Source organism: Pan troglodytes, chromosome 2, assembly GCF_028858775.2.
Source record: "Pan troglodytes isolate AG18354 chromosome 2, NHGRI_mPanTro3-v2.0_pri, whole genome shotgun sequence".
In the NCBI taxonomy this organism is placed as follows: Eukaryota; Metazoa; Chordata; class Mammalia; order Primates; family Hominidae; genus Pan; species Pan troglodytes.
Genome location: NC_086015.1, coordinates 134,227,466 through 134,243,807, shown reverse-complemented (window position 1 = coordinate 134,243,807; position 16,342 = coordinate 134,227,466). Strand labels below are relative to the sequence as shown.

The following is a 16,342-nucleotide window of genomic DNA, read 5'->3' as shown; positions in this document are numbered from 1 at the left end:
GCCTCTCTTCCACTGTACTTCTAAATTGCTTATATGATTTTTATCTCTCCAAAATAAATATTTAATCCTTTTTTCTGACCCCATCTCCTGATCTCCTAAAATCGTTTCACTGTGTTCCAACAAATCTCCTCTATTTTTTACTCTTTTTCACTTTGCTCTAACCTAGTGTTTCCACAAAACACTACCATCCCTATAACCTCCTCAAATAGTACTTTGCTCTAACCTAGCGTTTCCACAAAACACTACCATCCCTATAACCTCCTCAAATAGTACCACCGGGGGAGCCTACAGGTGGAACACGGTATCTGCTATTCTCCCTTCATAAAACCTCAGTTCTGAATGTCAGATGAGACTGTAACTCACTAACTGTAGGCATTCACTGCTCCGGAGTTCACAGCCCCTCATTTCACAATGATTTTAACTTCTGCCTCACTGTCATGTCACTCTCTCCAACAATATTTACAACTTATGGTGATTTCAATATACATAATACACCATTCTCTTTCCTATTCTCCTAGAGGATTAATTCATATTAGTTTTCTCTCCTCGTACCTGCAATCTATCACCTTTCTCTAGCCTCCTTCTCAGCCGACCACCTTGCTTCCTACTTTGGAGAAATCAGAATCAGAAGAGAATTTCCACAATTCCCCCAACTCTGTATCTGTATCCAGGAACTAACCTCTGGTTTTACTACAGATGAACTGAATATGCATCTACTGCAGGTCAAAGATTCTACCTTCTTACCTATTAAGACCATTACTCCAGAAATTCTCCTCCCTCCTGTGCCAAAATGTTTTCCTCACTGCTATATCTTTACCGTCAGTATACAAAAACATGTTGTCCCTTCCATATAAAAAAAGAAAGAAAAACCACTTCTCTTCCCTTCCCATTTCAGCTGCCACCCTTTCCCTTTTTTTTCTTTATTTTTTTAAATGGAAGAGGAAACATGTTTGTATACTGATGGTAAAGTGCAGCAGCAAGGAAAAAATTTTGATACAGGAACGGGGAGGATTTTTGGAGCAGAGCTCCTTAGCAAGTAGCCTATACTTGCTGTCTCCCATTCTCTCTGAATCCACCCCATGATCATACTGTTACCACAACTGCAGTGAAACACGATTCGTGACTTTCAAAGACCTGCACCACCACCACCACCACCACATTGCTAATGCCTACAGTCATTTCTCACCTGACTTAATCTCTCAGCCGCACCCTAACGTAGCTGATTAGTCCCTCCTGAAACACCATCTTCCCTTGGCTTCCACCACCACCGATACTGGTCTTCCTCCTACCTTTTTGGCTGTTCCTCTTGTACAGACTTCTCCTGATCTCTCTTGATGCCTAGATGTTGGAGCACCCCAGGGCTCAGTTCCTTTCTCAATAAGAGGTCTCAGAATTCCCTACGCCTCAGGTGAGCATACCCAGGCACATGGCTTTGGATTTTACTTACATGCATTTTTTTGAATGCATTTTTATCTCAAGCCCAGACATTTCTTCTGAAATCCAGATCAGCAAAACTAACTCCCATCCCTACTTCACATTTCCTCTTAGATGTCTCAATCTTGCTCCTTCCTATCCTCTGTTAGTGAAAAGTACATATGTGCAGTTGCTGAGGCTCCAAATTTTGGGAGCCAACCTTAATTCCTCCATTTTTCTTATGTGCCAACAAGCAGTTTGACAGCGAATCTTGTTGACTCCACTCACAAATATATCCAGAATTCAACCACCTGACTCCAAAACCATTGCCCACACTCTGGGCCAATACCTCCAAACTGATTTTCTTATTTCTGCCCTAGTTTCCTGCAGTCAATTTGCAACACAGTAGCCAGAGTGGCACTGTTAAAACGGAAGTGAGATCACGTGTCTCTTCTCAAAACCCTCAAATGATTTCACATCTCTCTCAAAACAAATGCCTAAGTCCTTTATTATCTACCAGGTCCCTCATGAAGTTCACACCTCACTGCACTCCTATCATTAATCTTTTCCTGACTGAACTACATTGGCCTCCTCGTTGTTCCTCACACATGCCAGGCACACTCACTTCCAGCCTCCGCCCTTGTCTGGAATGCTCTTTCCTCGGATATAACATGGGTCCCCCTTCTGTCAAATAGTACCTTCTCAGTGAGGCCCTCCCTAGTCTTACTATATAAAAATTTCAATCTCCCTCTCTAATCATTCAAATTTTGCCTTTTTTTGTGGGGGGGGGGGGTTGCTCTTAAGCACTTATTTAACATTATATTCATTTATCTTCTAAGACTCATGAAGCCAGAGATTTTTTGTCCTATACCAACAGCGCTCTATAAAGACAAATAAAATGAATGAACAACTGAATAAATCTCAGTACTACCATAAAGACTGTTCCCTGGTTCTCTCCTTTTAATAAAGGTCTAAATAAAAAAAGTATTATTTTCTTAAACAAAAGACTCAGCTGCACTGTAATATCACACTACTGATTATCCCTAGGCAATCCAAATATCATGAATCACATAACTTATATTTGGGAAATATCCTTTCTTTCAAAAAAGTTCAAAAATCCATTCAGAAACTCTTTAGTGTGCCTTTAAAAAAAAGACTGAGTTACACATATATCCAAAACATACTGGTAAACCTTCCAAGTGAAAACTCTAATTACTGCAGAAATTAATCATGTAGCACACAGCACTGAAATATAACAAGTGTTTGGCAAAAGCTGCAAAATAAGTTAGCGAATGAAAGGTCGTGACTGTGAGTTGTCCATGTACTTCATGTGTTGAACAAAGAATTGAACAAAACACACAAAGGAACAAAAGAACGAAGCAACAAAAGTACAAACTTATTGAAGCAAAAGTACACTCCATAGAGTAGAACAGGCTCGAGCAAGCGGCTCATGAGTCCCAACTACAATGTTCTTTAGGGTTTGTGTTTTTTTTTTTTTTTGAGATGGAGTTTCGCTCTTGTTGCCCAGGCTGGAGTGCAATGGCGCGATCTCGGCTCACCACAACCTCCTCCTCCCAGGTTCAAGCGATTCTCCTGCCTCAGCCTCCCAAGTAGCTGGGATTACAGGCATGCACCACCACGCCCAGCTAATTTTGTATTTTTTAGTAGAGACAGGTTTTCTCCATGTTGGTCAGGCTGGTCCCGAACTCCCAACCTCAGATGATCTGCCCACCCTGGCCTCCCAAAGTGCATTACAGGCATGAGCCACCACGCCCAGCCGTTTTTTTGTGTTTGTTTTTTTTTTTTTTTTTGAGATGGAGTTTCGCTCTTGTCGCCCAGGATGGAGTGCAGTGGCGCAATCTCGGCTCACTACCTCCGCCTCCTTGGTTCAAGCAATTCTCTGCCTCAGCCTCCCAAGTAGCTGGGATTACAGGTGCCCGCCACCATACCCAGCTACTTTTTGTATTTTTAGAAGAGACAGGGTTTTACCATCTTGGCCAGGCTGGTCTTGAACTCCTGACCTTATGATCCACCAGCCTCGGCCTCCCAAAGTGCTGGAATTACAGGTGTGAGCCACCGTGCCCGGCCTAGGGTTTTTATTAAGTTAAAAGAATTTGGTAACACTACCAGGTGCCCTTTAGAGGCCTCCAATTGGTTACACCCTATGAAGGATTAGCCTGTGACCAATCAGAGACTGAAGTGGAGACTTGGTCCCCAGCCAATCAGAGGCTGAAGTGGAGACTACTGTCTTGTTATCACAGGATTAAGGATGTGGCCTAAATGCTGCCTAATCTTGCCTAGAACTGGCTGCATCTACTGTTCTTTTACTTATGCCTTAACCCTTGATTACCCTAATTCCCTATTCTGCCTCATTTCTCCCTGAGAGACATGATCCCCATAAATCTTTATGGGAGGCAGAGGCACTGAGGATCAATTTTCTGTAGCTGCTTCTTGCTGGTCGTGGGTGTCATCCCTGCCTATTGGGGATCATGGCTGTCCCGAGGTTAGATGGGTATCCGTGGGTTGCAGTGAGCCTTGTACTTGGTGGTAAAAGGTGCAGCTGGCTTGATCCAGTTGTGACAGTTGGGTATTTTGGCCTGATTTTAGATTTGGAGGAAGAGATAAAAATCATCAAAGAGAGTAGAACAAGGCCACATATTTTCAGAAGCAATCTACAAGGGGTATTTTTCTCTTCTTATGAGTCCTCCTTTTCAGTGTCACATTTGTGGTCAGCACTTACAGTTCTTTTGATGGAAATTAATAGACAAGATGTACTAGGGAAAGGAAGTTACAAAAAAAAAGAAAGGAAAATATTAAAGGAGAGATTAATGGAAAAGATGTGCCTTGCATTAGAATAACCTACCGAAGATCCTCAAATCTTCTAGGACAGATTAAAGAAAACTAATGCACTGAAGAAAAAACAAGTGATTGAAATAAAGATTTACAACCTATTAAAAATTAGACAATATATGAATTGCGATAATAATATGGGGACTTGGTGAATAGATTCAGTAGAAATATAAATGCAAGTAATGCTGTAAAAATCAGAAAAAGAAGAATGAAAGAGGATGACCACTTCTATCAATGGATCAATGGAAAATGTAGGACACACTAGAAAAAGTCATAAATGGAAAACACTGAGAATTCCCAGATGACTTAATAACAAGCAAAACTGAGTTTCAGTACTACTTTTTAACTGGCTCTAGGTCAAAGTACATAGCAACACTTCACATTCCAAAAGGAGAATGAAATGTGTTCGAAAGAATTATGAAAAAGGATGGCTGAAAAATATTTTAATGAGGGGCACAATTAATATGATTCTAGTACATGGGGGAAAATGTCAACAAGCTAATGATTTAGAACAAAAGGTCTGTTTTATTTGTAACAATAATAAAAGTTATTCAAACTGATGTGAAGCAAAAGCAGCAAACTGTCTGAGTGCAGTGGCTTATGCCTGTAATCCCAACACTTTGAGAGGCCAAGGTAGGAGGATCACTTGAGCCCAGGAGTTTGAGACCAACCTGGGCAACACAGCAAGACCCCATCTCTATAAAAAATAACAAAATTACCTAGGCATGGTGGCACATGCCAGTAGTCCCAGCTACTCAGGAGACTGAGTCATGAGGGATCACCTGAACTGGGGAGATCACCTGAACCCAGGAGTTTGAGGTTGCAGTGGGCTATGGTCACACCACTACACTCTAGCCTAGTCAACAAAGCAGGAGACTCTGTCTCAAAAAACAAACAAAGGAAAGCAGAAGACGAGGCTAGGTGCAGTGGCTCATGCCTATAACCCCAGCACTTTGGGAGGTTGAGGTGGGAGGATCACTTGAGCCCAGAAGTTCAGGACCAGTCTGGGCAACACGTGGTGAGACTCCATTTCTGCAAATCCTTTCTTTCAAAAAAGTTTAAAAATCCATTCAGAAATGGATTTTCTTTCTTTTTTTTTTTTTTTTTAATTACCCAAGCATAGTGGTGAGCACCTACAGTTACAGCTACTTGGGAGGCTAAGGCAGAGGATAGCTTGGGCCCAGGAATTCAGGGCAGCAGTGAGCTATGATCATGCCACTGCACTCCAGTCTGGGCAATAAAGCAAAACACCATCTCTAAAAAATAAAATAAAATAAATAAAATAAAATAAAATAAAATAAAATAATTAAAAAGCTGAAGGCCAAATAAACATATTGGCTATGAAAGGGTCACACGAACACAAAATGAAGTAGGGAAAAAGACAAGATGAGGGTGGGGGCCGTCCTGCTAACCTAATGAGACAAAAAATTCACTAATAATATTTGGAGAAAAGACTTAGGTATTCAAAAGATACAAAATACCTGGGAGGCAGGGCTGGTATTTATAGAATTCCACTTTAAAGTAGGATGAATTTAAGCAATTCAACGAGCTTCTGACAGGGCTTAGGTCTTATTTTGTTTTAGTCTCCTTGGAATAGCATCAGGATATCTGCTATAATTAACGCACACACACTCTCCTTGGGAAACCCCAACAATGTGATTTGTCCAGGCTGATGATGTAATTTGTAATTAGTTTCTTTCTTCCCTAACTATCTTTGGTTGGTTTCCAGAGTTCACCTTAATTTTTATAAGAGAGCCAGAGGACAAACTGAAGAAAGCAAATAAAATGAAAGTTTCACCACCTTTAGCATCTCTGAGAAGTTATGCAAAAGTCTAATGGTAAAATGTTTAAGTAACTGCAGATTTCACATACATTTACTAGTACTCTGTCCCAATACCACTAAAAAAATCCAATATGGGATTTATTCAGAAATAAACATCAGGAAGAGATTACCAGGATAGGACGTGCACCAAAAAAAAAAAAAAAAAAAAAGCCCTATTCAAATATATAAACACCTTCCCCACCCCAAAAACAAAGCAAACATCCACACTGCCCCAGTTCTCTGGGTGGCAGTGATCCCAACAGTCATCTATGATCCCAACATACTGGGATCATAATCTTGAAAGATGCAATACCAAATGCCATAATCCCAAATGCTGAAATCCCTAAAGATCAAAATCCCTAAAGTCTAAACTCCTGAAAATCACAATCACAGGATAGGAAAATTTAATAGAGAATGTTCATGTTAGTGTACATCGAATCATAGAATTTCAAAAAGAGCAGTGCCACGTAGAAAATGAATATGAACATACGCTGACAGCCATGTTCTTAAAGAAAAAAAAGCAACTACTCATCATGCTGCAAGACTTCAAAATATAGTTAATGATCGTGAAAGTCAGCCAGCTTTTATGGACTATCTCCATGCAACTGTCCATCATTTATCTCTGTAATATGCTTTTCCATGTCATATTTTCTTTTTAGGTTTTTTGCTGTTGTTGTTAATTTGGTTTTTTTTTTTTTGGTGGGGCGGGGGAGGTGGGGTGGGGGAAGGAGTCTTGCTCTGTAGCCCAGGCTGGAGTGCACTGGTGCAATCTCAGCTCACTGCAGCCTCTGCCTCCTGGGTTCAAGCGATTCTCCTGCCTCAGCCTCCTTAGAGTAGCTGGGATTACAGGCGCCCACCACCACACCCAGCTAATTTTTGTATTTTTAGTAGAGATGGGGTTTCGCCATGTTGGCCAGGCAGGTCTCGAAATCCTGACCTCAGGCAATCCATCCACCTCAGCCTCCCAAAGTGCTGGGATTACAGCTGTGAGCCACCACACCCGGCCATTATTTTTCTTTTTTTAGTTTCCTTTTCCGCTATTTTAAATTGTGAGCATTATTTTTTACAATTTGCTATGCTATGTATTTCACCTTTGCATCATTTCCAACACTGGAAGCGTAAGTTATAGAGACTTAAAGGATTCTAATTTGTTTTATGCATGTTTTGCAAATCTGACTTCACGAAAGTGCATGATCACAATGTTGACTTTGTAAGCATTGTACATGTATGTAAAAATGTTGAAACTTCCTCAATAAATGAACAGATGTCCTTTTCATACATCTGCATTTGTGAAAGATAAAAATGACCCACAGTTATAAGTGGGGTGCACACAATTAGCAACCATAGTGATAGGTGTTTATGCATTTCCCTTATGACCTATTTCTTTATAAATACAGTTCATATGCTCATAACAGTCCTATGTTATATCTTTCTGTCATATAATATGCCTGAGTGTTTATGCTTGCAAATGCTTGCAAAACTATGTAGGTTATTTATTATTGCTATTTTGTATAAAGTGACCAATGAAGCATTTTCATATTTTTATGTTTCTCAAATAAATTCCTTCTTAAAAATGTAAATTATTTTATTTTAAAATTATTTTTTCCAGAATTAGATTTTTAGGATTTTGATCTTTGGGGACTGTGGTTTTTCAGGATTTTAAGACTTTATGGATTTCAATCTTTCAGGATTTCAACATTAGAGATTACATCTTTCAGGACTATGGCTCTCTCTGAAAACAGCATTCATGAGTGATTAGAAGTTGAGAAATAAAAAATATGGATAAGCAAAATAGTGTATTTCTATTAGTAACAACATCCAAAATCTAACCACTTGCTAGAGGATAAGGGAAGTGGGGCTGGAGGTCTAGGGACTTAATGCTACTGTATGAAGTGTAGTTTATGGAAATATAAACAGAAACTTTTTCAGAGGACAATTCAGCAATATATGTTAACGGCCTTACAAATGTGTTGAACATTAGTCCAATCATTTCACATGCAGGAATTTAGTGTATAAAAATAATCAGAGATGTATATGGATAAGGGCAGTGGTAAAAAATAATAACAATAATAATAATAATAATCAGAGTTGGGTACATCTTAGGTTCAATAATATTCAAAGAAACAGCAAACAGCAGATGAACTCTGGAGCATACAGACCTGGATTCCAGTTCCAATGCCAACACCACCACTTACTAGCTCTGAGACATCAGCCAAGTCTCCCAAGTACTGTGGGCCTCAATTTCCTCATCTATAAAAATGGAATTGCCTGTTTCTTAAAAAACTAAATATACTCTTACCATATGATCTGATTCAGCAACTGTGCTTAGTATTTACCCAAATGAGTTGAAAACTTATGTCTACGCAAAAACCTGTATATGAATGTTTAGAGCAGCTTTATATATAATTGCCAAACCTGGAAGCAACTAAGATGCCCTTCAAAAGGTGAAGTGATAAACTGTGGCACTTTCATACAATGGAATATTATTTAGTGCTCACAAGAAATGAGCTACTAAGCCAGGAAAAGACATGGTAAAACCTTAAATGCATGTTGCTTAGTGAAAAAAATCCAGTCTGCAAAGGCTACATATGATATTATTCCAACCATACACATTCTGGAAAAGGCAAAACTACAGAGACAGTAAAAAGATCAGTGGTTGTCACGGATTCAAGGGGAGTGGGGAGGGATGAAAACGTCAAACACAGGGATTTTCAGGGCAATGAAACTACCCTGTATGAAATTCTAATGGTGGAGCGAGACTCCGTCTCAAAAGAAATTGTAATGGTGGATATATGTCATTATGCATTTGTCAAAACCCCTAGAAAGGTACAATACAAAAAGTAAACCTTAATGTAAACCATGAAATAAGAATGTATCAATATTAGCTCATTAATTGCAATAAATATATTACAGTAATGCAGTCTATTAATATGAAGGGGAACTGTGTAGGAGTAGAGGGTAGAGATGGAGTAGGAATGTAGAACTCTGTGTTATCTGCTCAATTATTCTATAAATCTAACACTGCTAAGAAATAAGGCTTATTAATTATTAGAATTTTTAAAGCGGTGCTGCCTATCTTTTATAAGGTAGCTATAAGAAGTAAATTAGATAATGTAGGTAATACATGCATTGGCAGATAATAAATGGTTGCAATTGTCATTATCCTTAAAGGAACATTTACAGTAGTAAAAAGAATAGAAGCTCAAATTTCAACAGGAAAATGGTTATGTAACTCTCTCTCTCTCTCTCTATATATATATATATATATGCATGCTGTGCATTTATACACACATACACATGGTATACTCAAAGTATTGTACAGCAATTAAAAACATGTTTTCTAATAATAATTGATTTCAGAAATGCCAAAGTTATGTAAAATGAATGTTCAGAATTATAACAGTATAAAGTAGCAACCAGGTTTTGTTAAACACATTTTTTTAAGTCATAATAGGTTAACTTATTATGGATACTCTGTGGATGCATAACCTGAGTGTGGGTTAGATTACAGACAACTTCTATTGTAGCTCTTACTTTTCTATATTATTTGATTTTTCTATGTTGAACATATACCACAAATGAATAAATTTTCTAATCAAAAAAGTATAGACATACCTTAAGATGCAGAAACAATTTAAGAAAATTCCACATTCTGAATATATAACTTGAAGTTCTAAGTGTAAAATAAATGAAGGAGGAGGTAGCACATTTTATTAGTAACAATGGATGGCTACAAAATAGCTAATAAAATAAATTCCAGATAAGTGCTTATTTTGAAGGACATACAAATAGATGTGCATATATAAGTTAACTAACAATAAAACCAAGAAATCTGAACTGTCAGCAACTGGGAAGACTGCTGCCCACCTCTTATGGGGCACTTCCTATGGGACCTGGGTATCCACAAACCAGGCTTTGATAGGCCCCTTACAAGGCAGCCCAAGATAATAAAGTAAGTTAATCTCATATCAGGGAACCTGGCTTTAAAGAAGCTACTGTGCTGTGGGGCAGGAGATACCTCTCTTCCTACAAATAATTTGTTAGAAAAGCATTATAATCAAAAGTAAAAAAGTATTTCAATGGAAAAAGGACAGTCTTTTCAACAAATGTTGCTGGAATAACTGAACATCTATATGCAAAGAAAATAAACCTTAACCCATTACAACATATACAAAAAAATACACTCAAAATGGATCACAGACCTAAGTATAAAACCCAAAACTATAAAACTTCTATAAGAAAACACGAAGAAAATCTTTGTGAACCTGGGTTAGGCAGGGAGTTCTGAGATATCAAAAGCATAGTCCATAAAAGAAGAAATTGAAAAACTAGACCTAATCAAAATTAAAAACTTCTCTCTTGGAAAAGACACACTACCAACTGGAAAGAAACATTTTCAAACAAATATCTAATAAAGGACTTGTATCCACATTATATAAAGAATGCTCAAAATTCAATAATTAGAAAACATAATTTTTTAAAAATAGGCAGGGCAGACACTTCACTAAAGAAGATATATGGATGGCAAATAAGCATATGAAAAGATATTCAACATCACTAGTTGTGAGGGAAACGCACATTAAAATCATAGTAAGATACCATTGTACACTTATCAGAATGGGGGAGGAGGGCAATGACAATCCCTTGTGCTAGTGAGGATGCAGGACTATTAGAAGTTCCAGGCACTGCTGGTGGGGTTGCAAAATAATAAAGCCATCTTGTAAAACAACTTGGCAGTTTCTTATGAAATTAAATATACATTAAGTGTATGACCCAGCAATTACTCACAGATATTTACCCAAGAGATATGAAAATGTATTTTCATGCAAAATAAATTTGTGTACAAACTGCAAAAGCCTGTACACAAATGTTGACAGCATCTTTATTCATAATCATCAAAAAGTGGAAACAATCTAAATGTCCTTTAACTGGTGAATAGGTAAGGTACACCTATAATAAAATATTACTTTAAAAAACAACAACAAACTACTAATACACACAACCAACACAGATAAATGTCAAATGCATTATGCTAAGTGAAAGAAGCAGATTCAAAAGCCTCATTCATATGGTATGATTCAATTTTTAGTGCATTCCAGAAAAGGTAAAGTGGCAGAGACAAAAAAAGAATTAGTGGCTGCCAAGTCCTGGAAGTAGGGGGAGAAGGTACCACAAAAAGGCATAAGATAATTTGGGGGGATGATGGAACTGTTCTATATCTTGATTGTCGTGGTGGTCACAAGACTGCATGCATCACTCAATGTTCAGAACTATACACTAAAATGGGCGAATTTTACTATATGTAAATTGTACCTAAAAAAAATTACATACTCATGCTAAAATTAAAATTGAACAAAAGAGTAAGAAGTATAAATCAATGATCTCTCTCCATCCTCTAATTCATAAATACAAGCACTATTAATTTCCACAGTACTTTTCTCAGAGGAAATCTGGTTCTTGCTAAAATTAATAATTTTGCTCTGATATTCATAAACATCATATCATAAATAATCAATGATAAGACTAATTCAATGATAAGACTTCATTTCAGGATTTGAACCAACAAATCTGGTGGTTATTTAAATCCCTGATGTTCACAATTAAACAGTTTCATTAAGATAGTAGTAGAAATGGTAACACTTAGAATAAGGCCTTTCAGTCCAAAAGGCTTTAGTTTAGGCCTACCTTTGGTACTATTTGTGAAAGCTGCTGAACATCCATTGCATCTATTTCTTCTCCTGAGACTGACTGGGAAGTTTTGGAATACAATCCCAGACGACTGGCTAAAGCAAATGAGAGAGAAAATGTAATAAACCAAATTGTTTTTGCTTGACAGGCTAGTCAACGTAATGCTCATTTAGTATGATTTGTTATCTGTTCTCTTTTGTTACCTACCAGTAATACAAACCTATCTGAATCAGTATTAAGTCTGGAGTTTTATGTTTGACTTTCATTTTTGTTTAAATTTAAGAATAAAGAATTTTCAAGGCTGGCCACGGTGGCTCAGGCTTGTAATCTCTGCACTTTGGGGCTACAGGATCACTTGAGCCCAGGAGTTCAAGACCAGCCTGGGCAATATAGCAAGACCCTGTCTCTACAGGAAAAAAAAAAAAAAAAAAAAGAATTTTGACTATTTAAGCTAGCATACCTAAGAATCGAAACTAGGCCAATCAGGTTCTGCTCAGCAGCTGAAATGTAACGAAGATCAGAGTGCATTTTAAGTACAGTGTCCAAAGCCAGACAAAATGGTGGTGGATCTGTGGTAATCATGTAGTTATACATAAATGAAAATAAACATTGAAAAGTTATTCTTCCAATAATATAATGTTCCTAGTGACCTGTTCTTAGACAATATATAGTTTGAAACTCCTGGACTAGCCCCTCTCCAAATAAGAATTAATGGAGTTTAGCCAACTGTTAAATTTATCAGTATGAATTACAGTTTAGAGGCTCTGGGAAATTAACTTTCATTCTCTTCTTCGCTCTTATTCTACTTCTTACGGTAATCTTAAATAGCATTCAAATATAGGTATACATGATGAAAAACAAATACATATAACAAGCTATTTTCTGCCAAATTATGCACAAGTCTGCTTTGAAAATTATACTTAAGTTGAAAGGAAAAACTAAGTTTCATGTTTCCTTTGACATTCATGATCTAGTGCTTTTTTTCTGTCATCACAGTGATCATGAGATTAAAAATAATTACCCTTCTGTGAATAAAATGCATGTGATTTCATGATTTAGTTATGCATGTCAAAGTTATTACTTTTTAAACTATAATCAGTTTTGCCAACTTTATATAGACCATGAGCAAAACCATGAGTCGATTTCAATTGCATAATCTCAGTATTACATAAACATATTCATAACTAATAGTTCACAAAATTATGCACCACAGTATTTTAAGAAAAACTATCGAAAACAAAAGAAAGCAGTCTAGTTATACCGATTGCAACTGCAGTCTCCTGTGAATCTCCAGTAATCATTTTTATTGATACTCCTGAGGCAATGAGTGTTGTAACAGCTTCTTTCACACCAGTTCTAGGTGGATCAATGATTCCCACCAAGCCAAGAAATGTCAGCTGTCCCAGTTCAGGACCAGAAGCCAAAGCAAGAACTTAGGAAATAATAAAATCCAAACAACAACAAAAAAAAGTGAGTCATGAAAACATCAGAATTTAGTTGATAGAAATTGGAGACAGTAACACTTCTTAAATAAATCACTTAAGACTATAATGTCATTTGTAAAATCAAAATGATTACAGACCAAAACATTATAGTTTAATGGTTCTGGATAAGGGGTCCCTTTAAGCTGTTTTAATTAAAAAGAATCAAACTAAAGAACTGAAGGGCAGAGTAGGCAAGAGACAGAAAATGAACAATATTTTCACATAGTAACCACATGCAGCTACTTTCAACAGGAACTCTACCTCTTTAAAAAATAGAATTAATTATTTAGAGAAACTATGGGTTTGTTAGGCTTTAAAGTCAATTTTAAACAGGCAAACACCTTTGAAGGTGGCTTCTAACGGATCTTCATCTTTCCATTTCCAAGATCTCCAGAAAAATTAAACACTCTGAAGAGAAGGCTGTATTAGTTAATTATACACAGCCTGTAACAACTTTGTACATGAAAACTCCTGGAAGGTAAAGCTAATTTGGAAAGTGGTTGTAAAACCATTAATACCAACAATAGTTTGGATTCTTTTACTCCTTCCATAACATGAACAGACATTTCTTATTTGTAACGTTGGTTCTCTAAGAGTATGTAAATAACGCCATCATATTATTATTTCTACTTATTTCCCTGTCATCATCCTTGGGCATGTAAGATATAGTACAAAGTACTTTTCATTTCCCAAATATCATTTAGCTTGCTCTCAGAATTATGGAACTCCGGAAACTACTTTTATTAACCAAAGGGATGTGCCTGCATCTGAGATATTAGACTGAACAACTTGTAACATGCACATACAAACTAAACATAAATAAGTCAAGAGGAGACTGAAAAGCTCCAGAGAAACCAAAGAAACTATCTATTCTTCATCAAGCAGAAGGTATGAAAGATTACATATGCTAAAAAAAAATCAAGGTTAAAGGCAAGTAATTCTATTTTTCCAAAGTAAGAATCATATACCTAATTATTTATGTAGATGTGGGCTCCAAAGGCTTTCACCCTTGAGAGAATGAGCCACTTCACAGTTCCTGGTGTTGGGATAGAGGCTGATGGTAACAGAAGGGGACAGTGACAAAAATATATGTCAGCAAATCCTAAGACGGAAAGATCAGCTCTGCGCACTCCTAATGGAGGGGTGGCACTAGTCTAGAGGTTAGTATCCTGTATTTATTTGCTTCTTTAGCACCAGTGAAAATCTGCTGCTACTCTCTGAGTCAAGGATAGGTAAACTTTTTTCATGTGGAGAGCCCCTGACATAAAACAAAATATACTCTAATATCAAAATTAAGAACCACAGTATTTTAAGAAACTTGTTTCATAAGATGTAATGTAAGTACATATCAACTGAGGTTTAAAATCTTTCTATTCTTCATTACGGTAATCTCAGGGGGAGGATGGAAGTGGAGCACAAGGGTAGATAAAGAAGAAAAGACATGAAGCAAGAGACAAATGAGCAGAATGTTTCCCAAAACCCTGTGCAACAATAACTTTCCCCTCTACCAACTCTGGTCTACTTCATAATGTTACAGTACAAAACACACATACACAAACCTCCACAATCCTTCATATGAAAAGAGTTAGTCAATATAATGAGGTAGGAAAACTTTGTTCCAGAAACTAAGAAAAAGAGGGAGCATATATTAGACCTTCAAGACCTCTTTAAGTCCTCTAAATCCATGCCACTTTAAAACCTCTTGCTATGTGCTGCTAAGAGTAGCAAGACTCTGCCCACTTCCCTACCTTTTTTTCTCCACTCTTTTAATGCTTTATTAATAGCTGGAAACAAAGCCAACAAACTGGAAGTGATGACATCCCAGAAGTTCAAAAGAGGAAAGAAATGGGTTCACATTTTGTTCACCAACAGTCTTTTTAAAAAATAAATAAGTGCATCTTAGCAAAAGTAAATTTAAAAAGAAAGGGTCAAAGCCCCAGAATCAGGTGAATCAGGGGAGTAGCAGGCCCTCTGCACCACAGTCTTCCCAGGATTGGCTCAGTGGAGCTGCCATTGCCCCTTCCTACACAGGCTTCATCAATCAAAACCCTAATTTTGTGGCAGCAAGGCCTCCCTGCAGTGCCCCTTAAGTCTCTGAAACTCCCACTTGCTCTAACGATTATAATCCTGGGTCAAGCCTTAACTGTCATTCTCTTTCCCTAGCTGAGGTGGAAAGTTGAGGAGTGTAAGGGGAACAAAAGTGTTACCCTGAGCCAGAGTATCTGAGCTTCCAAACAGTTTGGCCTGCCAACTGTTCAGAAGGGAGTGACGGTACAATGTACGAGGGCACCCCCTGTGCTCAATTATCCAGAGTGTCAGTTGGCAATTGTACATTTGGCTTGATAAAAACACATCAAAACCCTGTGGTTTCAGAGATCCTGCTATTCTTAGGTCTGGCCCAGGTAAACCAGAAAAGAGATTCCTCCTGCCCCAGAGATGACGCTGGGAGAAAGAATCTGCCTTGGCTTCAGGGGTCCAGAAAGCTTGAGGACTGAGGTGGGGGGATCCAGGGCATGTTCCAGATTCAGGCCTTTGGGATGAAACCCCAGAAACTCTAGAACCTGTCATCAAAGCCTCTTACATTAAAAGGGGAAAGGGGGAAGGAAAAGTTGTTTTCCTTTAAATTTTTTTCCATCCAAAATATCCATTTGCAAAATAACTTCTCAGCCATGAGTCTCTGCCTCCCATTTCCTTGGAGACAGGGGATGAAGTGTTAAGATGGTCACAATACAGCCCATATCCCAGATGAGATGCACCAGGCTCTGGGGGCAGGGGTGTGAGGAGTGATCTTGGTTCAGCAGCACAGAAGGTTCAGAGAGAAGGGCAATGGCAGCAGGCTGGGAGCAATGTTCTCTGCTGGTAAGAGTACCTTTCCAAACTTAGTTTATTTTAAGAACAGAAGCCCTATAAATCCATCAAAATGTTTAAAACTCAAAAAAAGCCTTTGCTTAAGTGAACAACAAATAAAAACATTTTTCACATAACTTGTTTTTCTTCCTCCCAGAAATTGTAGTGCTTAGACTCCTATTTCATTAAAATAATAAAATTAAGGAAGCCAACTCTTCCAACTGCTGTGAGAGACTAC

The 16,342-nt window shown here is 37.7% G+C and overlaps 1 protein-coding gene across 17 annotated transcripts in view; it reads right to left on the bottom strand.

Annotated features, from left to right (window-relative positions):
- ATP2C1 (ATPase secretory pathway Ca2+ transporting 1) overlaps positions 1-16,342 on the bottom strand; it is a 164,104-nt gene that overhangs the window by 24,248 nt on the left and 123,514 nt on the right. For all 17 annotated transcript variants that reach the window (XM_009446464.3, XM_001146246.6, XM_009446471.4 and 14 more), the window contains 2 exons: positions 13,035-13,205; positions 11,771-11,868 (listed from right to left, as the gene is read on the bottom strand). In XM_009446464.3, the coding sequence (XP_009444739.1) occupies positions 11,771-11,868; positions 13,035-13,205 (269 nt within the window). The remainder of the gene's footprint in view (positions 1-11,770; positions 11,869-13,034; positions 13,206-16,342) is intronic.